Source organism: Fulvia fulva, chromosome 1 (genome assembly GCF_020509005.1).
Source record: "Fulvia fulva chromosome 1, complete sequence".
Lineage (NCBI taxonomy): Eukaryota > Fungi > Ascomycota > Dothideomycetes > Mycosphaerellales > Mycosphaerellaceae > Fulvia > Fulvia fulva.
In genome coordinates, this window is record NC_063012.1 from 4,064,882 (window position 1) to 4,088,044 (window position 23,163).

Below are 23,163 nucleotides of genomic sequence, written 5' to 3' on the forward strand. Positions count from 1 at the left end.
TTGGGCGTGGGCGGCTCGCCAGATGGCCGACACCCGCGACACACAGCGAGACTCGACAGCCAACAGCGCTGTGTTTCGACGGCGACGCTGACGCTGACACGCCCAATACATCTGTGCAGTGTGCATGACGGCTTGCGTGGAGGGTGATGGTGGATGGTGTGCACGAAGCATCCCGCCACCTGTCTAGCACACGCACACAAAGCCCGCAGACGCATTCTGTTTGGACGTGCATCGTCTCCCACAGCCAAAGCTAGTAGGACTCCTTTTCGACGACCTTCGCCAGACAACGGTTGCGCAAGGGCCTCGCGCCGCGCTGACTATGCCTATCGCAGCAACAACGGTGCGGATGTGAAGTCTTAGTCCCGTGCTGGCGACCTTTTGGACGCAACGTGGGAGACGGCACCGTCGTCTGAGTGCGGTCAAAGAGACGCCAATCGAACGAGCGGACGATGGACCCTCCTCACCATCGCACCTCGTCCCTGGCGGACGACTCCGACTACGACGACTACTATCTGTACTACGACGACGACCCGCACGACACGCCCGAGTCGCGACAGAGCACTGCATTGGCACGAGAAACATTGCCAGCGCGAGGAGCAGCAGCCGCGGACCCAGTATCAGTACCGGTAACAGCACCACCACCACCACCAACACCACCACCACCAGTCGCCATAATACCTCCGCTGCCCGGCATACAGCACAGTACACAGCAGCCGCGTCTGCAGCAGCAAGCCTCGTCGTCCTCGCTCGCGCCCATCAGCGTGCCCTCCTTCTCGGCCTTCCGCAAGGCAGTCCCCACCGCTGTCCACCACCCGCACGCCGCATTCCACGCTGCAAGCCAGCCCTCGCCGCGCGCTGCCTCCTTCTCCCTTGCCGAACAGAGCAGCCCTCGCCTTGCCGAACCCGTGCTGAGGCCGCAGTCTCTGGACAGTCCTCTGCTACCGCGCCAGCCGGCCGCCGCACTCGCTAGTGGGAGTCCACCGCGTGTGCAGGCAGAGGCAGCCCATCCGCGGCATAGCAACATACACGACCGGTAAGATTTGTGCTGCTTGTCCGGCATGGCATTGGCTGACCTGAACCAGCTCCTCGTACACGACTCCCCCCACTGCTACAGCCACAGCTTCTCACGACCGCAACGACTCCATAGATTCACGAATCGCCAGTACAGCCCTCGCTTCCGCATACAGCAGTCCGCGAGACTCTAATCCACCCGTATATGTAAAGCATGCTCATGAACACATCTATTCTACCGACTATCTGGACCTTCACGCGGCACATCGGACCACATCTTCCAGCATAGACAGCAGCGAATATTTTGAGCCGTCTGACATGGACGACCAATCTTCAATGTACGCAGTGCAGCAGGCACCTACTATGACCGTGCAGTACGAGGGGGAGCAGAGAAGGCTGTCAGACGAGTCGGTAGACGCAGGGTCAGTTGGATCTGCAAAACGGCCAAAGTCTCCCGCTGGTCGAGCACTGGGCTCTTTCTTCGGCTTTGGAAAGTCTTCTGGTCGAGCATCCGAGGACGACTCACCCACGACGACTTTCTCGGATCGTTCTCTTTCACCCTTGCCGTCTCCGCGTTTGGTCAAGACCCTGCCGGTGGAAATGGATGGCCGAAGAGCTTCTGCCAGACTTACACCACCGAGTCTTGATGTCCACAAAGCCAATGGCGCGGGAACCTACTTTGATAACCCGGAAACTCCTTTGCTAATTGGCCATGATGCCAACAATCAACATGTCCGAGAACTCGAGCGTGAGATCTCCCACATCAGCCAAGAGCTTGCTGGGTCCATCCGGAGAGAGATGGAGCTCGAGGATGAGCTTGATCGAATTCGAATGGAAATGCCCAACCTCCCGCCTTCTGAGTTCAGCCAGCGTCGAGGCAGTGACTACTTCTCTGACTCCGGTGCGGGCTCAGTGAGGTTTCCGATCACCGACGTAGATGCGAAGCTCGAGCAGATGGACAAGCAGGTCAGAAAAGCAGAGCAAGAGAAGGCTAACTTGAAAGTGGAGATGGCGAACAGGTTGCAAACCGAGCTCAGCAGAAGACGGGACCTCGAAGAACTTGTGCAGAACCTCGAGGACCAGCTGGAGAAACAAACACAGCAAGATGAAGTTCGTGGCAGTGCCGAAGAAAGGCTGGAGCAATTAGAGTCTACCCTTGACGAGACTAGGAAGCGACTGGGGCAAGAAAAAGACACCAAGCAAAGCTTTGAGGACCTATACAGCGCCACAAGGGAAGAGTTGGAAAGGCACAGGAATGAAGCAGAGAACCTGCGAAACGAGGTTGTGCCAGGGCTGAAAGCACGATTGGACGGCTTGGAGACTGAGGCGGCGGATACGCAGGCTTTGGTCTACGAAAACACACGCTTGCAACAAGAGCTGGCTACACTCAAAAACAGCAGCAATCACTCCAGATTCAATAGCATTGCGGAGGGGGGTGTCGCTTCTGCTATCAACCCCGCGAGGATGAGCTTGCAGCGGTCAGGATCTCTGGTCCGGAGTTCAAGCCTGAGGCGCGGTGGCTCAATCAAGGAGAGGGAAGGTGGTCGGCAACGTGCAGGCTCGGGCAGCCTTGCCTACCCTGACGGCCTCAAGGAGATTGAAGACCAGCGTGATGCTCTGCACAAAGCACTGAAGCTTCTGATCAGACGACATGAGAGGCAACAGCGCGATCACGAGCGCGCAATGAAGCATCTTACGAGCGCGAAGGACAAAGCCGAACAGATTACGGCAAAGCGAAGTGTCTACACCAGGGAAGTCGCCTTCCTCAAAGAAGAGGTGTCTACTCTGAGAAAACGTACGGAAGATGCGCTTGAGCAGAAGTGGCAATACGAGAAGAATCTTTCTGGTCTTAAGATGGATCTCGACCGAGCCGAACAAGAAACGCGCGGGTTGCGCATCATTTTGCAAGAGCATGATCTCAGCTCGGTCAGCGAGCGGAGCTTTACTGACGGCGCTGAGGAAGACGATCAGCTGAAGCTTAGCATATCGAGAGCCGAGAACGAGCGAGACCATGCCAGGCAAGTGGCGGAGGAGTATCGTCAGCGGGCCAACGAAGCAAGCGGCGAGAGCTCGGCAGGCCTCATCAAGTCCGCGAAGCGCATGGAAGAGCTAGCCGAAGAGCTCGAGAAACAGGCTCAAGCCAACACAGCGCTTCGAGAGCGTTTGTCTGTCGCAGTCTCCAAGGGTGAGCGCGAGCAGAAGGAGTCCACTCGCCAGATCGAGGAGATGCAAAGACGGTTAGCAGGCATGGAAGACAGTGTTCTTGCGGCTCAGCAGCACTCTGAGACCACTCTTGCGAATCACGATGCTGAGGTACGCAGGATCGAGGATGCTTCGTCACCACATCTGCAGCGACTAAGGATATCGATCCCTGAGCCAAGCAAGCTTGGGCCAGCGTCACCTCTACTGAAGAAGAGCCCGAAGCTTGGGAGCAAGAAGTTGAGCGAAACTAGCCTGCTTGAGATGAGCCGCACACAAATGCTCGAGCGCAAGGTCAAGGAGCTTGAGGGACTGCTTCGCGAGGCAGAAGAAGACGTGCAAGTCGTCGTGCAGAGGGTCAACAGCAGCCAGATGGAAGTCGCCGAGCTGCAGACTGAGCGCGATGCCGCTTTGATACAGATGAGGAAGTTGCAGGCATTGGTGTCTGAAGAGCGGGAAAGAGCTGAGGCACTGATGCCGTGAGCTCTGTGAGACGATCATTACGCCATTTTGTATTACCACCACTACCACCTATGGTGACGGACATTTCTGGGAGACCTCCCTTGTACAGGATCGGGAGTGTCCTTGACATTTAGCGGGCTGCATTGCGAGGAGTGAACTGGACTGAAGCTTGGAGAGCCTAGAATCTACTTACTATTGGATATTGTTAATGGCGCCGTAGATGCCTACCATTATTAGAGTGTACGATGAAGAAGTAAAAATCATGGCCTGGTTCGGTACAGGGCCCTTTCTTTGCTACTCGATGTCGCCGATGGTAATTCTCACATGCTTGCCCTGACACATTTGCTTCAATCGAAGCTTGCTGCAGCGCACAATTTCTGTGACGAAGCTCACAAAGATAACAATGGCAGCACGAAAACCTCACAGCGGATCCGGACGAGCATCACCCAAAGGACTTCACATGGCTTTCACCCACAAAGACGAACAAAGCCGCACCAAACCACCTCAGCGGTTGTCACTTGCGGATATGCTAGTCTCACCCATGCTGAAGCAGCAAGCCGTTGCGCGGCATACACTTCAAAGCCTACCGCCGTCTGACGATGGCCAACCTCCGGGGTGTTGCGAGAGACGCTTACGAAGAGAGGATCCAGAAGTTCATGGCCAAATACGGACAGCAGGCACAGGAGGTCATCAAGGACTTGACGACGACGACGACGACGACGACGACCAGGGACACGTTCGAACCTACGACAACATCAAGCAGGTACAGTCATTATGGACCTACACCGACGGCGACGAGTGCGGTTTGGGATTCGGCTGCGCCTTCGATTCTGTACCAGACGCAGGGATGGATCGCGTGGTTCTGGGAATGGCATCGGAAACGTTGGCTAGGGGAGATGGCTTGGTATACTTGCTGCGGCCTTGGTGTTATCATGTTCTGGGCACTCATTCTTTGGGCTTTGCTTAGATACATCCCAAAACAGCAGTGGGACCGTGCAATCCAGTCCGTGAGGTGGTTCTTCAACCAGCTGTCCAGGCCATTTAATGCATTAGCTCACGGAATCACCTGGGGGTTCTTCAGAGCATTGGGCTGTGTGTACGACAAACCATGGGTTCACGAGTATCGCGCGAGAAGAGTGAAGATATGGGAAAAATTCAGGACTCTGGTCTGGAGCCTTTTGTCTGCGGCAACAATATTCTGGCTTGCGTACCAGCTTCACTTTCAACAGAGCTGCTGGGTGAAAGTCCACGAATTGCAGCATCAGGGATTTCATCTGCCTGGCTGGGTCTATGAGGCATCTCGACACCAGCATGGGCTTTCCATCGACGGGCCCGGGATCAACGGACAGATCTTCGAGGTGCCATTTACTACCACGTTTCACCCAACGGCGACAGAATATCGGACGGCGACGAGTACTGTCACTGCCAGGCAGACCTTCACCAAGACTATCGAGGTGGGAGGAGAGACTACAACTGGAGAATGTCAGAAGACAGTGCATCAGGTCAGATGGAATGCTGAACCTCAGACACTTACAATCCACGAGACATTGACGCTCGATTCTGCTCCGGCTATTGAGACGGTCACCATCCACGAGAGAGCCGAGCAGTTCAATGCTGCGCCAGAGATATCCACCGTGACGAATTATCTGACGGGCCAGGGTATCGAGCATGATACCATCACAGTCACAGAAACTGCTACTCGATATCAACGCGACGGCAGTCAATGCCGCTTGACCTCAACGCAACAGGAGATCATCGCAAACGTGACGCCCACCACAGTGAATTTGGTACGGACCAAGACTTCCTACAAGACCAGGACGATTACAACCACAACCCCAGGGGGCACTCTAGTGAGAACAAGCAGGATTCCCCTCACCTTGACTATTACGGACACATCTGTCGTCGCCAAGACCGCAAAGAAAGTGTCGACATCAATGGTATACAAAGCGAGCACTACTGTCGCTGGCGGCACTATCGTGAGGACGACAAGATTGTCTCACACGACTACTGTTACAGAGACGGAGACAAGCGTTGTGCCAGGGCCGACTTGCGCTCTTGAGCACGAGGAGGACCACGAGGAAGAGGCGCATGTGTGCGAGCATGTTGGGAAGAGCATTGTATACTGCAAGAAGTGTCAGCAGTATCACTGCTGCGAGCTGAGGTCTTGAGGCGGGAAGCGCTGTCACGCGTCGAGCATTTCATAGATTTAGCGAATGTATATTTACCAGAATTGCCTGCACATCCCAAAGCTCGTGGCACACCGTTCCGAGGATATCATCCAAATCCGGGTCGAGTATCACCTGTGGAATGCTGGCCAGCGATAACCTGGACCATGGTTCTTTGTGCGCCGCGAGTGCTTGCCTCGTTGCGGAGGACAAAGAACACGATCCACTATGCAGCCAGACCTTCACTACTCACCAGAATGCAGCAAGAAGCGCCCCAGTATGCTCCTGCGGCATCGGTGAGCGGCACCATCACCGCCACGCACCATGTCAGGGCCTCAGCCAACGACCACGCCATCCCAGGACAATGAACGACGCCCATCAACACAAACCTCCCCAACCAGCGGCCTTCGTAGATCATCCCGAGTCCAGCCTGATAGCAGAAGCAACATGCTCCAACGCAGCAACCGCCACAACGCAATGTCCTCCAAGCGGAACTCCAAGCATCCATCAACATATATCTCGTCCCTAGCCACAACACCACCCGAAACACCACCACCAAGCGCACCTCCCCCTCCACCACCCGTTCGTCAAGCAGCACAGAGCCCACGGACAATAGAGCTCCGCCGCCCACGCCCCGATAGCCAAGCCCTCTCGCCACGCGAGAACGTGAGACTGACGTTCCCATCGTTCGAAGAACCCAGACGAGCACCGCAACCACCTAAACGACCACCGCGGCCACCGAGTGAACTTTTCTTGCCTGCCACGCCGAGCTTTGATCCAAAATACGAGAGAAGCAGTCCTACCAGCGGACTTGGTCCCCAGGGAGTGCAAACTTCACAGACACCACCGATTCCAGAGAGATCGCCGCTGAGGCACGTCATGCAGCAGAATGTTGGGCCCTCTTGGACGGCTGCGCCCTTGTCCTCGCAGGGCATGAGTCCGAGGGTATGGGCGCCGCAGGAGATTCCCGTGATGCCTTCGCAATGTCCACCTGAGTCTCCGGCCGCGATATCGAACTTCAGACCTTCCTCAGGTCCCAAGTCATCACCATTCAAGCCTGGGTCTCCATTCGGACCTGCCCAGTCTGGAAAGCATTCGCAATCGTCATCGAAGCTGTCATTGCGCACTCGAGCGTCGCCAGCACAGCCACTACTGTTCCAGCCTGCGACAACATCACCAGAAGTCGCGTTCGGTATGGCGTTGGGCGTGATGAAGGACAAAGCGCGGCAAGGATCTGCTTGGTCTGATTCTTCGGATGAAGCTCCTGTGAGGCCTTCGGCGGTGCGATCGAATACTGCACCGCCGTTGCTGGCTAGGACGGGGAGCACCAGTAGCTTGCAAGCAGCCCGATCTGCTCTGATGAGTGGGAGTGGTCATCAGGCGAAGACCATGCGTGCCAGAAGATCATCGACAACATCACCTCGCTCCCCTAGCAGCCCGTTGTCGAAGGCTTGGGACAGGAGCAGGTCATCGTACCCGACTGACCGAGCCGCAGAATTTCGTGATGCGTTGGTTAAGCTCGATAAGACTAGTAAATTGAAGAGCACTGCGCGGAAGGATGCCGTCACCAAGCAAGCAAGACCACCGGCCTCAATGCAAGCGCAGAGTGGTGGCAAGAGGAAGCGGAAGGGAGAAACCATGAGCATGCTCGTGAATGAGGGCTTCTTTCCGGTGGCCGAGATGGTGTATGGGAACGTTAACAGACGCAACAAGAGACCATCACCAGACATTGGCTTCCGTCTCAACTTACCGCCTCGCCTCAGTTTCATCGACAAGGACCTACCGGAAACACCGAATTCGGTGCAATCAACGCCTATAGAGGTGTATCAGACAGAGCACGAGTTCCCCACCAGACCGAGAAATAAAGGTCGCATTCAAAAGTCCGCGGGCGTCCAGCGGAGTCCCCTGTCCCTAATCACGGAGAGTGACACGAATGCCAGGAGTGAGGGACGCAGCAGACGAAAGTCCGACCAGGTATCACCAGGCGGGCTGGCAGCCATCCCCGAAGATGCAGCAGGAGCTGAAAAGTCGCCGCCAGCCTCAGGTGCAACGACGCCAGTGGCGACGCAGATACATCTACGAGGAGGCTCCATCGTGACTGTGACACCACCCGAACTCACTGCCTGGAAACCAACAGTGTACATTCACGGACCGATCAAGTTGCCCAAGCCTGCGATCATGCCCAGGAAGAATTCTGTTGCGAGCCTGGAACCGTTTCAGGAAGCCGTGGACAAAGTGTACCAGAACGCTCTCGGCATACCGAGGCGGCGAAGCGATGATGCCGTCGTAGACGACATTCTCGACTTCTTTGACGAATTTGGTTTCGAAGTCGTTAGCTTCGGCGGCGACAGGCTGTCTTACATGATGGATGTGGACATGGACGAAGATCAAGAAGACCTTGCCGAAGCGATTGAACGTTTCAGCACGCCGCCGGCAGAACAACCGGATCCCACCCCAGTTGAAGTCGTGATTGCGAAAGAAGTTCTTGAGACAACAAGCAGTTCACCGCTGGCAACTTCTAGAGCGTCTGTTGCACCACTTGTTGCGCCGCCTGTTCAGACGGAAGAAACGCTCCGGGCCAGAGGTATCGCTCGACTGTCCAGGACCTCGGCAGGCTCTAGTTCATCGGAGAAAGAGAAGCTGATGAAACGCAAAGAATCTCTGACGCTCGGGTCGCTGGAGACGACTGCCGGTCTACCACTTCTTCCAGCTCCCGAAGAGAGTATGCTCGATGCTGTGCTCCAAGCACCCTCACGACCTGGACTTCGGGACAGCGCAAGTTACACAGAAGGCGTGCAAAGGAAGAGGGTGGGCCGCGATAGTGGGTACGGTCCAAGCGTGAGCAGCAATCGGCTGGGCAGGGAAGGAAGTGTAGCTTACGCAGCGAGCATGCACAGCACTCAAAGTGGAGGAGGGTATAGCGGCGGCAGCATCCGAAGCAATCGCACTGGCGGCGGTGCAGGCGGTGATCAAGGCGGCTTTGATTGGGATGATGATGTCGAGGAGATTGATGCTGGGTCGACGTGGGTGGCACCTGTCGCTGCTCCGAAGAAGCCTGTCACAAGAGGCCTGTCGACGCGCAAAACCAGGAATCCCGTTGCCAAGGCCAGAAGACTCTTTGCGACTGCTTCCACGATCCTGTAGAATAGGCTGCGGCTAGCTGAATCGGTATCGAGATGAATTTATTCTTGTCGTTTGCCTTTGGGACGAAGGTGGGCACAGTGGTTTGTCCACGATTGTGCGGGTCAGCCTCGGTGGTATCAAGTTGTGAAGGTCTAAGTTGGCCTTTCGCAAACATGCTTCGGTATCATCATGGTCCGTCATGCGCAAGCGTTTCGTAGGATGCTGTCCCGAAGCAGAAGTTCTAGGCCATCTCCCTGACTAGCTGAGCAGGGCCAGTGGAACATGCACGACATGGTCGAAGTCGAGACGCCTTCCATGGTGACATGATGTAGCGGGCTTCCTTGCGTCTCACAACGGCATGCCGTCTGTGCCAGATGCTCGGTTCTGGGCGTCATCTTGCGTTGTTGAGGATGATCTGGGGCACTGGACCTCGTGGCTCTGTCTGTGCATGTTGTGTGTGCCTGAGGACTGACGGCATTGTGCGAGGTGAAAATGTTCCGCAAGCGCACGTCGCATGCAGATTGTGCGGCGGCAAGGCACAGGCTACATACAACTACAGCACGAAGGACGTGATCTCGTGGAGGTCGAGAAGGGGCGGCATGACCCTGGTACGATCGAGCGAATGGGGCAGGCGCTGGGGCAGCCACAGGGAGCGGCATGCTCGCCGTCGCGCTTGAATTCTTGGAAGTTGAGACGGTCGTCGGTCGACAGACTCGACGCCCGACGCATGCACGCTGGAAGCTTCCCATTCGATGCCTCACCTTTTGCGCAAGTCGTCACGCGCACGCTATCCGGAAGCATCGCTCTGCGCTGTCCATCTCCCGTCATAGTCATACCGCGAGCTAGCACTACCAGTGCTACCCTCGACTACCTACTCATCACACCTCATCAGCAGCACTCACCCACTGTGTTATGCGTTCGCTTGGCGACTCGTCTCGCCGGCCCTGCGCAATCACCCGCGCGCTGAGCAGTGACTAGTGTACTCACCACTGCTGGGTACATGCACCCTACCCATGCATGCACAACAGGCAGGAAACGGCAAACCAACTTTAACCATGTCGACAAGTCTGCGCGTCGTCGCCTTCCTCGCGCCGCTAACGTTGACCACCAAGCTCCTGATGCAATCTCAGCGACGCTGCCTGAGCCTCTGCCTCTGCCGTGCATAATAAGAACACCTGCTCGCCTCCCTTTGCCCGTCGATCGTCCGCCTCACCTTGACTCCAGACACAAGCACTTCCCGACCCAGCAACCAACCATTGGGTGCTTCATCAAACACACTCCTACCACACCTCACCACTCTTCATCCGCCACGTGCGCACTGCCGTGCTTCCTCGAAAGCCCCACTCACCTATCATGTCCGACCACAGTATACCCAACGACGCGAATTTCGCCGCTCTGGACCTGGACGACCCGAATCTCTTCTGGCAGACCGGCGCAGCACTCTGGCCGACGGCTCACTCAGCTTACGGCTTCGACTCAAATACACCGCGATGTGTACGCAAGGACGCCGCTGCCACTGCTCTCGCGCTGGCGGGCGACGATGCATACCACGCGTCTCTTGTAGGGCACTTGAGCTTGGCACTGGCCGTTAACTATGACTGATCATCACAGGACTCTTCAATACCGGACGACGGGCTTTCCAACTTCGACTACCTACACGACGCCGCACCAGTGCCCATGGCCCGGTCCCTGACGATCGCTGGTTCTCACGATTCTGGCTATCAATCGGCACCGACTTCAAATCATCCGCTTTACGCTAGCAACAACAACAACAACAACAACAACAACAACAACAACAACGGCAAGCGCAACCACCACCACATCGACATGGACTACTCTCAGAGCTACACTTACGGCACAACACCATATCGACCGACTGCGACGACTCATGCTCAACCTCGACTCGACGACGTGCAAGTCTTTGAACCCAGCGAGTATTGCTCAAAGTTTCAAAGCGACTCAAACGATGCAGGTGCAACGCCAGCCTTCGAGAGCAACAAGCGGCTGAGGGTTGAGGGCACAGACGAAAGTCGACCTTCCTTTCAGCCTGCGTACGCCTCGAACCTGTGCATGCCCTCATCGGCACATGAAGTATCGCCAAGTACGAGTATGCCGACCCACTTGTCGCCATCCTCACTCTCATCAAGTGAAGCGATGAGCCGGCAAAGTAGTGTGACCAGTGTGTCGGTGACTGATGCCTTCGACATGATGCGTGTTGAGTCTTCCTCCCTCATCAATGCTTCCGATCTCTTCCCTGTCCATTATCTAGAAAATAACTCTTTCGTATCTTGTCCCGTTGAGAAGCCAGCTAGTAGTCTGAATCAGCCTACTATCGGTTTGCAAGATGGTAATGCCGCGCGTTTGCTTAGCAATGTGGGATATGGCTCAGGTTGTACGGAACCATTTTCTTTTGTTGTCGATGGTCAGAACTTCACTGCTGCTCCTGGCGGTCAACAGAACGCTCATGACACTACGCTACCGCATCACGCGCAAGACATGGAGCGCAGCGATAGCTCTTCCAGCAACGCATCGACAGAAGTCAAGGCCTCAGATCGAAGACGCAAGCACATCGAGAACGCACGACAGTCGATTGCACCGAAGAGCATCCCAGAAGGTCCAACCTCGTCATCAGCATCGACCACACCAGACGCCAAGCCTCGACAGATCAAGCCGGAAACTGCCAGCACTAAGCACAAGGAAGTCATTCCGAAAGCATTATATGTCCGACCTCAGCATCCCAAACTCTACTGCAACATGTGCGAGGAGTTCCCTGGCGGCTTCCGTGGCGAGCACGAACTTCGACGACACTGGGATCGAGCTCACGCCGAATGTCGCAAGGTCTGGATCTGTACCGAGCCGACGACACGAACTGAGTGGTGGCCAGCGAAACCACTCGGCATTTGCAAGCAGTGTAAGCAACAAAAGCGGTACAACGTGTATTACAATGCTGCCGCTCATTTGAGGAGAGCCCACTTCTGCCCTCGTAAGCGAGGTCGGAAAGCGAGAGGCGAGGAAAGGGAGAGCAGAGCTGGAAAGGCTGGAGGCGACTGGCCTCCTATCGAGTGGTTGAAAGCCAATGGGTGGCTGCAGGAAATCGAGGTATCCTCTGATCAAGCATTTGGTGCGAGCATGAACAACATACCAGAGCTGCCGAATGACGATTCGTTGCCGGAAACCTTTGAACTCCCTCAGCAACAGGAGATGTATAGCACTGCCGACGCTATGCACTTCCAACAGTACCCTGCAGTCACCGACTTCACTACCGGCTACCCAACACCTATCGACTGCACACCTACCATGCAGTTTCCGACCAATGAATATGTGGCACCAATGATGCAACATACAGTTTCAGCACCTCCGACCTTCAACAACCCAGCAATATACACGACGGATGGTTTGGTACAGAACGCTTTCGGATATTGAACGGTACCTATGGGAGGGTTTTTTTTGTATATCGACGGTTGAGCTCATTTTTCGGAGTCTCTTGTACGATCTTTTGTATAGTTTCGCATAGAGCGAAGACTTATTTGACGCCGATGGACCACTAGAGATACCCGGTGATGGTAGATGGAATACATCACGCTGCATTGTATGGTAAATTACACACGAGCTCTTTCGGCACTTCACTAAGACATTCCATCCTGTTTCCCACTGACCACTCAGGAAGCCGCAGTCTCTGGTATCAGGAAGTGGTAGCAATGACATCGCGGCATCTAGACAGTTACCAGGAATACGGCGCCGTCGACAGTATCCCTGTGCGCTATCGTGCTTGGGGTCTCCAGCGGAGTTCGACGAACACGCACCGAGTCGACCCACTCATACGAGGTGAACATGTCAACAATGATATCTGGCGGATCTCGGTCACCGCAAGTTCTGTACGAAGGAAGTCTCCGAGACATCACTACTGATACAGTGAGGCGATGCAAGTTCATTCTGATCCCTCATTGTGACGTCTAGTGCGGTGAGCCTTGTTGATGATGCTATGCGAGAGGTCAATGATACCAGATGGTACGTGATTCATCGTGCGATTGCACCGTGACAGTCGCAGGAGTGTTCATGTGTCGGTTCGTGTGGTCGTGAGCAGTGGGCTAGTCTTTGTTCTGTCACATCTCGAGTTGTGCATGCATGCTTGTAGAAAATATGCACCGTCAAATTCGAACACTGGATGATGTCTTCGGCGCGTGGCTCAGTGCCGTGGGTCAAGGATGAGTAGAGCTGTCGAGAAGTGTGTTGTCGAGAAGTGTTTCAAAGACATCTGTAGTGTGAACTTTGCAGCTTTCGGGTGATGGTGCTTGCTGGCCGAGCAACGACCAGCCACATGCATGTCCAATGCTGCATTCACTCCCTTTGAGGCCTGACATCTGCACGATCCAAACATGATGCAAAGCATACATACTGGCAACAGAACATTGAGCACATCTTTGCGACTGTAGCTCTACCGCTTCTGCACGAGAGCACCAAATGTATCGCGGTCGTGGTGGAGCTCGAGGAGGTGGGCGAGGACGAGGAAGAGGCGGAGGAACAGCAAGTGCAACAGGCAAAGGAGTCTTCGCGAACAATATATGGCACTGCAATTGTACGCCTCGACTACCCGCAGAGCACTTCAAGGTCAAAAAGGAGGGGCCGAACAAGGGACGCTGGTTCTACACCTGCCAGCAACGGCAACCCACGGGAGCCAAAGGTTGCGACTTCTTCCTCTGGGATGAAGAGGCCAAACTGCGAGAGGAGACGACAGTGTTGGCGAACAGTCGCAACGAGCTGCAGCAGGACTTTCAAGACGGCTGGGATGCCGGTAGAAGATTGGAGCATGTGCCATCGTCGCATAGCAAGCCTCTACCACAAGGCAAAGGACTCTTCTCCGGCACCAACAGTCGACCGCCAGCCCTTCGAGAGGACTCTGAGACGCCTTCACCTCCACCTCCACCGGACATGCGATCCGCCGATGTGAGCAGGAAGCGCAGTGCGCGAGACATGATTCTGGACGAGGGTGAGGACGATCAACCGTGGTCGTTGAATGGAGACGAGGAGAAGGAGCTGGCAGATATGGCTTGTGTCCCATCCGCTTTCGACACACCACAAAAGGCGCAGAACACGGGCGTATACGCCACGCCAGCAACATCCGTCAAGAAGAGCCGCCGAACACTACCATGGCTACAGGAGCAAGAGCCCATGACGCCTGCTACAAGCAAGAAGACGGTCAGCGACTACTTCGCCAGCCCTTTGACTGCGCAAGTAGACCGCAAGACAGTCTCCTTCGAGATTGCCTCAAGTCCATCGGAAGAAGCGACACCTTACACACCACTTCCACAAGCTCCAGAGATTCCGTCGTCATCCACCGCACCACTCACACCTTCACCTCCCTCCCGCCACAAGGACGCCCTACACAACCCAGCAGACTCCGCTAGCTCCTTGACCAGCGAAGTCCTCGCCGAGCTCGCCTCGATCAGGCTCCCACCAGAGAAGCTGGCCAGCATACGCAGCATTCTGTCAAAACATGACCTCAAAACACAGGGTGTCACGAAAGGAAGAGATATCTCGAGACTTGCTGTGAACGCGAGAGATGCGAAGATCGTGCAGCTGGAGTCGACGATTGCAAGCTTAGAGGCACAAAGGGAACTGGATCGAAGCGTTATTGCGCAGTTGAAGCGGAAGAAAGATTATGGGCAGGAGGAAGAGGAGGAAAGTCAGCTTTGATAGGAGCTTGCGGTGTTTGCGGGTGCCAACTGTTGATTAGCGATATCCCTTTTTGTGCATGATACCCCCAGTTGAGAGCGAAATGGAGTATGAGGAAAGGACTTGATCAATGTTGAATTAGAAGAGTATTAACCAATGCCACTCGGTGAACGCCGCTGTACACTTCCAACTCCAAAACCACGGCCAATGGGTATAATGTCAAATCTGGCTTCCAATCGAATCGACTACCAAGTTCTTCCGCCGGGAAGTCGTAGCATGCTCTCCTAGTCCTCTACCGACTTTCCCACATTGTCCTCTTGCTTCGCTGCCTCCTCTTGTGGTTTCGGCATGTCTTCCTTCTGATCCAGCTTCAGTTCCTCCACGCCTTTCGTTGCGATGGCCTCCGTCTTTACATCTTGTGGTTCATCCTTCTTGACCTCGTCCGCGGGCTTTTTCTTCTTCTCGAAGTGGACTTTGAGTCCCTCGTCTGCCTTTTTCTCAGCCGCTGGTTTAGACTGCTCCTCATCATTCTTCGTATCCTCCACAGTCTTGCTGTCCTCACTCTTCTCAGTTGCCTTAGTAGCCTGTGTCAAAGGCAGCACGCCTTCTGACATACCCTCCTGCTGCGCCGGCGTCGCAGTCCCAGACTGTATTCTTGACGCTGGAGCCGACAAGTGATCCAAATTCGGGTGTGACTTGCCGATATCCTTCGCCTTCTCCATGTGCTGCTCCTTCTTATCTTCCGGGCTTGAGGCCAATGTCTCCGGGTTAATAGCTTCAAGCTGACTGGGGCTCTTCGCCGCTTCTGCCTTCGCCGCCTCTGCCTTCGCCTTGTTCCGCTCTGCGATTTCTGCCGCTCCAGGTAGAGCGATCGCCTTCGTCTTGTCGAAGGTAGGTTGTGGTGCTTTATTGACGACCGGTGACTTGGACGCCGAACCTCCAATCGAGGGTTTCGTGTTCAGGGTAGCAGCAATCTGAACACCAACTTGACTACCAGCAGGTACTGCAGCATTATGGGCCGGGACATCTCCAATGTTCTCCTTCAATTCGCCGAACTCGTTCCACTCTTCGACCTCGTTCAGATCCTATTCCATTACCCCTCGTTAGCAAGACCCATACCTTGCCGGTGGAGCGACTATGCAGTTTCATGACGCACATACACCTATAACGAACCCCTCTTTCACCAAGCCCGGTAGCTTCCTCTGTCCTGCTCTTCGTTGCCACAGTTGCCGTGCTTTTGTGTCTGTCGCGGTATCGATCGCTTGGAAAGGGATTCTGTTGGCTTTGAGGATCGTTTCCATGCGCGACGTTGCCGTGATGATGTGGGAGGAGCCGGCAGTCAGTGAAGTGTAGAGGAAGAGGCGTGGGTCATCCTCAAGCTCCTTGAGGCTGGTTGAGGTCGCCATTGCCGTGAGATGGGAGGAAGACAGCTATTCGGCGACGTAGGTTGAGGTAGGAAGTCAATGTTGTAGCGGGCTGTTATCGAATTACAATTATGTCGAGGAGGTGTTTCGTAGGTAGGGTAACGTGCCTTACAACGGAATCGCAGGGCAGGGCAGGACCGGGGTTGTGTTTGATCGTTGTCTCGATGTCGTTACATGAAGCTTGTCGTAGAGCTCCCACGTCGCGAGGATTGATGACGTGAAGTTGCAGCTGTGTAGCGCATTTTGTTACGTTTAGCAGCAGCGAACAAGCTATGAGCATGTGACACCAAACAGCACCGCGGTTCTACTACAGGCTAAGCATCTAGTGACACATGAACGAAAACGATATGTATGCTTGAGTGCACTGCACTTCATCCTTGCCCCTACTCTTACAATACTAGATACACTTTATGTCCTCTGGAACGCGCGACAACGCGAGCACATCTGCCTTCCCTTTCCCTTCTTGCCATATCCGTGGCTGTCCATGCGGCCATGCAGATGATGGCGAGAGTAATCGCTAAATGACATGCTAGAACGCTTCATATTACAAACGAAATGCCGATTTGGCGATAACACAATGTCAACCGGTCACTGTCAGGACTTCCCGCGTATGTTCTTCCAGACCTGCTTGAAGCTTCCCCTCGACGCTTGTCGAACTGCAAAGGCGCCATGTGCGCCGGTATGGTCGTTGCAGACAGGCAGTGTCTCAAGGGCAAGTGGGTCGGCAGAGCTGTCAACACCAGAAACCTCCTTCCTCTGGAAAGCGTAAAGCTCTTCTTCGGGAGCTCGAAGGTCGGGCCTCGTTAGGGTCATGCGGAGAGTCATCTCACGGCCATCGAAGGTTGGTGACATGCTGCGGGCACTTGCTTTTCCTGGCGCGTAGGGCAGCGCGACTCCCGAATCGAGGGAAGAGTGTGGCGTTGTGATGCTGGTGAAGGCCTCGTGGACGACGGATGGTGTCCTGGGTGAGCCGGCCACAGCTTCGTCATCCTCGTCATCTTTACTGTCAGCTGCCGAAAGTCCTTCATCCTCATCTTCAGCGGGACATTCAAGATGCGATGCTAAAGAGCTGGACCGCAAAGGCAGGCCTGGTTCACCAGGGAAGCCAAATTCGAGTGCTTCGTCGAACTTTTCGGGCGATGCTAAGTACTCTCTCAGCTTCTGCCTGGCATGCGAGTCCTTGTAGTACTTGGTCGGTGGAGCAGCCTCTGTTGGTGCCGGGTTTGGTCCGGGAGGCTGCACAAGCTTGTTGAGATTACTCAGTGTGGTCGGGGAAGGAAGTGGTGGTACCGCGGGCAAGAGTGTTGGCGGCGGCAGAGGTATCGGGGCCAGCTTGATTGCATGTTTTCGGGAGAATGATTTCTTTCTCGCATCCGTTCTCGAAGCAACAGTCGGTGCCAGGCTATGCATCGAGCTGATGGAGCCTTTCCTGGCGTAGATCTTCACGATCTCTTCGGGGTAGTCGAAGCTCCCAATCGATTCTGCATCCAGCTCGAGCCACTGCTTCGCCGCAACGTACTCTGCCATCCCCTCCGACACTGATGATCGGCACAGCGAAGAGCCTATACTGCCGTTGCTGTCCAGACCGATGCTACCCTTTCGATCGATGGTGGTGCGACGGGAAGGTCCTTCGTCCGAAGCTGATGCCGCGGCCAATGCTCGCTCCGAGCTCTCTGTCAGCAGCACCAGCTCCTCTGGCGTGAAGTGAGATCGTTTGACTTTGTCAGGCAAAGCCAAGAACCGGAGCGCTTGCTCCTCGTCCACGTCAGCCTCCGAACGCTCCGAACGCGTTGTTCGAGCGGGGAGTGAGGAAGAGAATCCTGATGGTCGAAAGCTGTGAGCTGTTCGCGGTCTCGCCAGAGTCTCCATTGATGGTCTAGGAGACAGCCATGGCTCGCTTTGTGGCAGCCGTTCTGTTGGCTGCTTCTTGCGCTTGTGTGCAGCGGACTTTTGGGCGATGCGCAATCGCTCGACCGAAGAGAAGTACTTCTTTCTGCATGGCGCGTTAGTGCAAGTACATCATGTGCTCGATGAGGCAGCTCAATCAATCCGCCAAGTGGTTGATGTGGGTGATGACAGTGGGAGCGGTTTCAAGTAGACGGCGCGATGAGCTCATGTGTCTAAGACATGAGTGAAGCAATGTGAAGCTCACTCTGTGCTTGCCACATGTGGAAATGACTGCTTGTGCCATCGACATCGATGTGATGGTCGGCGGTGATAGTGTGAACGGTCCGGGCAGGGACGACGAGCTGTGGCGAGGGGACTCACTGTATGGAAGGCGGCAGTGACTCGTACTCCTCCGGCGTCACCATGTTTGTGCTCGACTTGGAGCGAGGTCCAGACAGTGGAGGTCGGATGGGATCGTCGTCGCGCGTTTTCGGTCGTGAGCGGTTTGGTGTTGGTGTGGATTCGGATGCACGTCGTTGGAAAGAGCGCAGGCCGCCGGCTTGATCAGCGTCTTCTGAAAGCAGAGCACGGTGGTTGGGTGTTGCTTTTGTCCCAGCGCCGTGGTCAGCCAAGCGTGGTGCATGGAAATGCGGTGTTACCAGCGCCGTGCAAACGAGTCTATCCGCGCGGAGGGTTCATGCGCACTTATTGTTGTAGATGAACAGAGAGGGAAGCGAGCGCTCTTCGAAGTTAGAATGATCAAGTAGTACCACGGTTCCCTGATAATAATAGAGAAGATGCCCTTGCAGGATGCTCAAACTCTCGTATGTAGTCGTGTGCAGCAGAAGCTGCGGAGGCGCCAGCAGGACGGCAAGGACTATCAGAGCCCGTCAGCACCTTAACGTCCCTAACGCTTGACTGCGTAGCCCCCGCCCGGGATGTTCACCATTGCTGACGTCCAAGTCCCGAGCCCCCCATTGCTCACCTGAGATGAGTTTCGCGGTGCGCGACAGGTACCTAAGTAGCATTGCTGGCCAGACTACTGACTACTGACGCATCAGAAGCGCTGTGTGGCATCTGCGATCGACCGCATTGCAGCTGTCGCGACACTGGCACGACTGCTGGGCCAGGGTGCTGCATGCCTCGTCTTCGCTTCGTACAACAGCAGCATCGCCATGTCGAGATCGGCATGTCGTTCCAGAGCCATGCAGGCACACCTCTCCGCGGCCTTCGCTTCTCTGGGCCATTCTGGCGTCACGAGCGAGCCCCGGGTGGGTGTCGTCGAAGTCCTCGTCACATTCGCGCGTACCTGGCAGATCTTATGCGCTAGCAAGCAGCGTGTCTGCCGTCTGCCACAATGCCTGCTAGGGAGACACTAGTGGGCTATCAATTCAAACGCCGTTTCAACACCCCCAACATCACCGGCCTTCTCTGCTGGAGCAAGGCTGTCGCAAACGATACTTCTGCATGTACCGAGTGCGAGCACCCGCGAAGCACCCAAAACACTGATGCTGAGCTTCGCGCCGCCACATGGCAACTTTGCACGAGCCTGAGTCGTACGAACACTCGGCTCCAAGGCACACCAACAGCGGTGCAAACGCCTCAGCCGGCGATAATGTCCGCAAGGCAGAGCAGCCTCAAGCGTCTATTACAATTTACAGCACACGTGGAGCGCGCAATGCCCCGCCTGCTTGGCCGTTGACGTTGACGTAGGCTAGGGCATATCCATCCTTCACATCAGCAGCTGTCTGCTGACGGCTGCGAACGCATTCATCGTCAGCAGCGTTCGTTGGTCTCCGGCGATCAGAGCAATTGGATGCGTGTACAGCGTCTGGCTGCAGCGGAGTCACATTTGCTTGTAGTGGCCGCTGCTAACTAAGCTGGCTGATTTGCTGGAATCCCGGATTTTGCTAGGATACTCGGGAAGAGAATGTGACTCCGCTGCAGCAAGACGCTGTACATCATACATGTAACTTTGATCCTCGTAAGGGTGACCACGACTGTGAATCCCTGGAAATCGCGAACTCAACAACTTTCAGATCAGTCACGGAAGCAGCACACCGAACCCGCGACTTGCAACAAACACGGCCTGAACTCGGCTACCATTCTGTATCCGACCTGTCCTCGCCAAGTCTCACGCCTTGGACCGACATTTCAACCGTCCTTGGTGTGCATCACGCAAGCTAGAGAAAGAGAGGCGTCGATCATCTGCACAGATGGCGCTCCTGTCACGCCCGCAGGCGTAAGCGCAGATAGACGCCTCCAACCACAGAGAACGCCTCGTCAGCTGGTCTTGCTTGCTTCTGCTGCTTGAGGTGCTGGTCTTGCTTGCTTCTGCTACTTGAGGTACTGTACCTACGCTATGCGCCGACTGATACGAGCTGCAGTTTCATCTTGTTCCAAACTTCGAGATGGTTGCTTCGCAAGCGTGGTTCGTTGCTTGTCATGTACAAAGCTCTGTCATGGCCACGCGATCGGGCCGAGGCATGGCATGGCGTTTCAGCACACTTCCCATCGCGCAAACCACACCTCGGCCCCTCCGTTTGTTAGTGGCTGTTCACTTCCCGGTCGGAGGGGGAGTAGTGGACGAAGATGGCGGTGCCAAACCTGCTCATGATCGCTGTCAACCTGGTAGCCATGTGGCAGGGTCCACTATGGGAGGAGGGAGCCAGCATCGGACTGCCGCGAAATGAAGCAAACGCAAGCAAGCTACAGTATTCCACTTCCCGCCAATCGTCCATCAACACGCAACGACAATACCGCTGCCTGTGACGAATCTCCGCACGAGGGTACCATTAGCGAGGCAAGTAGTCAGCAAAGTTCAAATTTCCGCGCCATCCGACGCATGTGCAGGCAACCGACGTGTTGCAAGAACCACTATCGCATGTCAGGCTTACAAATTCGGCAAAGAGAGCTGACAATATACGAAGAACATGGACAGAGACAGAAGAGAAGATCCACGGATCTACAGAATTTTCTCTCCCCAGCATCCACCGACTTAGGGCTCCTCAACCTCGTCCGGCAACGCGTACCAGTACTGCTCATCCACCCCTTCCCTGCTCGGCACTGCCTTGGAGTCCACGGCATCTCCTTTTACGGACAATTCTAGAGCCTCCCAATCCACGTCCTCCCAGCGAAGGTTCAGCATCCGCAATCTCACCCCCCAGTCCTCCATCATCTCGATCAGCCGCGTCGTGTTCTTGGTAATTGGTCGTTGGTCCAATAACATTAGGAGTCCGTCCAACCATTCCGATGCTAGATAGGAGGTCTGGGGGAACAGTTCCAACAGCACGCCTTCTTCCGCCTCGGCGCTCCTAGACCCTGCTGGGGAGAGGAGCCCTAGGATTGTTATTTTTGTTGTGGTCCCCTTGGCGGAGTCGCGTGCGGAGTCCTTGAGGGTTTCTGTGCTGTCGTTTTGGGATTTCATGATAGGCTGCTCGGATGCCGACACGTTGCTATCGACGGACGTGACTGCGTTGAGATCAATCTGCTCAGGCAGGTCTGCCAGCGGTGGTTCGCCCTCGCCCTTGGCGGAGTAGTTCTGATAGTGCAGCCATTTCCTGTTGTGGCTTAAACGCACATACCGCCAGTTTGCGGCTCCCGAAGCCTGCGATGATGTTGGGAACCACGAGCCTTGAAGTAGGCACCGAATGCGCTGTTCCTCCATGAACTGCATGCTCTCATGATGCAGCTGCTCGCGAACTTGTACGAGATGTGGACCCCACGCGTCTTGATAGACCTCATTTAGGTTCTCCATCTGCCATCTTCTGGCTGTCTCAAGACTGACTCGTCTGAGCTCTTCCTCAACTCGACCTACATCCGTCTTGCGACCCGTCGACCCCACGATTCTCTCCACTATGATGCGCACAACCTCTTCCATCTTATAGAAGTCTTCGTGTTCGGCGCCGGCGTCCTTCCAGAGCCGCATTAATGCATTCAACGCAGCAGTGTGCAGGCGACCCCATTGGAGAAGTAGTGGCTTGTACAAGTTGTCGACGCTGGGCATCAGCCTGCCTGAGACACTGTTGTTGCGATTGTTAGCACTGGAGAATCCCGCATCGTCGACCTCGAAGTGCTCGTATAGTATTAAGGTAACGCTCAAACTTGCACGTGCGATCGGACACCGTTGCTCGCGTGGCAGACTCGCTTGTTCCATCAACGTCTTAACGTAAGAGTCCTCGTTGCGTTTGCAATACTCCACCAGATCCATCATGCCGAGGTAGCCAGTCTCGTCGAATTCCCAAGCAGGAGATTCCGTTTCGAAGCCCAACCGTCGCCACTTTTCTGGGTGGTGCTTCCTGGGCTTCACTCCATTGGCCGCTGGTGGCGGGCTGTAGGGCTCTGGCTTGCTCAGCAGGTTGATCGTCTTCAACGCCCTCTTGTGCTCAGGTAGCTCCATGTTGACCATTACATCTCTCCATTGCCTCAGCAGGACCTTCGTCAAGCTCTGAAACTCCAATATGGCTGTTGCTAGAGGACTGTCGGCGTCGCTTGCTGCATCACCACGCATGAGCATACCCACTCCTCCAATAACTCCCAGATCTTGCAACTTCTTGATGAACTTGGGCCATTCGTGCTCGCCTCCATTGACGATGGCATCGTTCATCAGAGCGTTGACCAGCTGCAGCGCATTCGCACACAGGCCATGATCAGACGCGCTCAATCGATGTACCAGAGACTCCAGAAATTGCGGGTGATTGTCCAGCGCCGGCTTCAGCGCAACGAATCCAGACTGCGCGTCTTCATCAGAGATGCCGGTCGTCAGTGGTTGCGAGACGATTAGGACCAGGAGATGTAGCGCGTTGCGCACGATGTTGACCAGAGGATGTGAGATGGCCAGCGCAAGTGCCTGTCCACACCGTCAGATCGGCGCAGCTCTTTCCATGTTTCACCCGTTCATACCTTGTCCAGAACTTCCTCATCTATACACTCCCACCCCATATCCAGCTCCAACAGCACATTCAAACTCCCGAGCGCATACGCCTGCGTATTCCCACTTGTATCCAGTACCGCCTGCCTCAACGGCGGCAACCCATTGCACTGTATGAATGCGTCCGCGAAACTCGGATCTCCCAATTGTCCCTTCAACTTATACACCGCATATTTCTTCGCGCTCTCGCTCTCAGCGACAAGGCCGGCGACCAGCGTGGCCACATCCGGAGGCTCGTCCATAGTGCAGCTGCTTCAGACACTGAAGTCGCCCTTCTCGGACAGTTCCT

At 55.3% G+C, this 23,163-nt stretch overlaps 8 protein-coding genes across 8 annotated transcripts; 5 read left to right on the forward strand and 3 right to left on the reverse strand.

Moving 5' to 3' along the window:
* Positions 1-449: 449 nt before the first annotated feature.
* On the forward strand, positions 450-3,693 carry CLAFUR5_00846 (uncharacterized protein; the record flags this gene model as incomplete). Its single annotated transcript, XM_047899994.1, has 2 exons — positions 450-1,033; positions 1,083-3,693. The coding sequence occupies 2 exons, from the start codon at positions 450-452 to the stop codon at positions 3,691-3,693; spliced, it is 3,195 nt and encodes a 1,064-aa protein (XP_047755192.1).
* A 578-nt stretch (positions 3,694-4,271) lies between these two features.
* Positions 4,272-5,840, forward strand: CLAFUR5_00847 (uncharacterized protein; the record flags this gene model as incomplete). The annotated part of the gene is made up of 1 exon (XM_047899995.1): positions 4,272-5,840. The coding sequence occupies one exon, from the start codon at positions 4,272-4,274 to the stop codon at positions 5,838-5,840; it is 1,569 nt and encodes a 522-aa protein (XP_047755193.1).
* A 444-nt stretch (positions 5,841-6,284) lies between these two features.
* On the forward strand, positions 6,285-8,981 carry CLAFUR5_00848 (uncharacterized protein; the record flags this gene model as incomplete). The annotated part of the gene is made up of 1 exon (XM_047899996.1): positions 6,285-8,981. The coding sequence occupies one exon, from the start codon at positions 6,285-6,287 to the stop codon at positions 8,979-8,981; it is 2,697 nt and encodes an 898-aa protein (XP_047755190.1).
* A 1,332-nt stretch (positions 8,982-10,313) lies between these two features.
* CLAFUR5_00849 (uncharacterized protein) lies at positions 10,314-12,383 on the forward strand (the record flags this gene model as incomplete). Its single annotated transcript, XM_047899997.1, has 2 exons — positions 10,314-10,520; positions 10,572-12,383. 2 exons carry the CDS (start codon positions 10,314-10,316, stop codon positions 12,381-12,383), a joined length of 2,019 nt encoding a protein of 672 aa, XP_047755191.1.
* Positions 12,384-13,421: 1,038 nt separating this feature from the next.
* On the forward strand, positions 13,422-14,654 carry CLAFUR5_00850 (uncharacterized protein; the record flags this gene model as incomplete). Its single annotated transcript, XM_047899998.1, has 1 exon — positions 13,422-14,654. One exon carries the CDS (start codon positions 13,422-13,424, stop codon positions 14,652-14,654), a length of 1,233 nt encoding a protein of 410 aa, XP_047756306.1.
* Positions 14,655-14,917: 263 nt separating this feature from the next.
* CLAFUR5_00851 (uncharacterized protein) lies at positions 14,918-16,039 on the reverse strand (the record flags this gene model as incomplete). Its single annotated transcript, XM_047899999.1, has 2 exons — positions 14,918-15,718; positions 15,794-16,039. 2 exons carry the CDS (start codon positions 16,037-16,039, stop codon positions 14,918-14,920), a joined length of 1,047 nt encoding a protein of 348 aa, XP_047756305.1.
* Positions 16,040-16,651: 612 nt separating this feature from the next.
* CLAFUR5_00852 (uncharacterized protein) lies at positions 16,652-18,369 on the reverse strand (the record flags this gene model as incomplete). The annotated part of the gene is made up of 2 exons (XM_047900000.1): positions 16,652-18,050; positions 18,326-18,369. The coding sequence occupies 2 exons, from the start codon at positions 18,367-18,369 to the stop codon at positions 16,652-16,654; spliced, it is 1,443 nt and encodes a 480-aa protein (XP_047756308.1).
* A 2,573-nt stretch (positions 18,370-20,942) lies between these two features.
* Positions 20,943-23,116, reverse strand: CLAFUR5_00853 (Engulfment and cell motility protein 2; the record flags this gene model as incomplete). The annotated part of the gene is made up of 2 exons (XM_047900001.1): positions 20,943-22,793; positions 22,847-23,116. 2 exons carry the CDS (start codon positions 23,114-23,116, stop codon positions 20,943-20,945), a joined length of 2,121 nt encoding a protein of 706 aa, XP_047756307.1.
* Between the last annotated feature and the right edge of the window lie 47 nt (positions 23,117-23,163).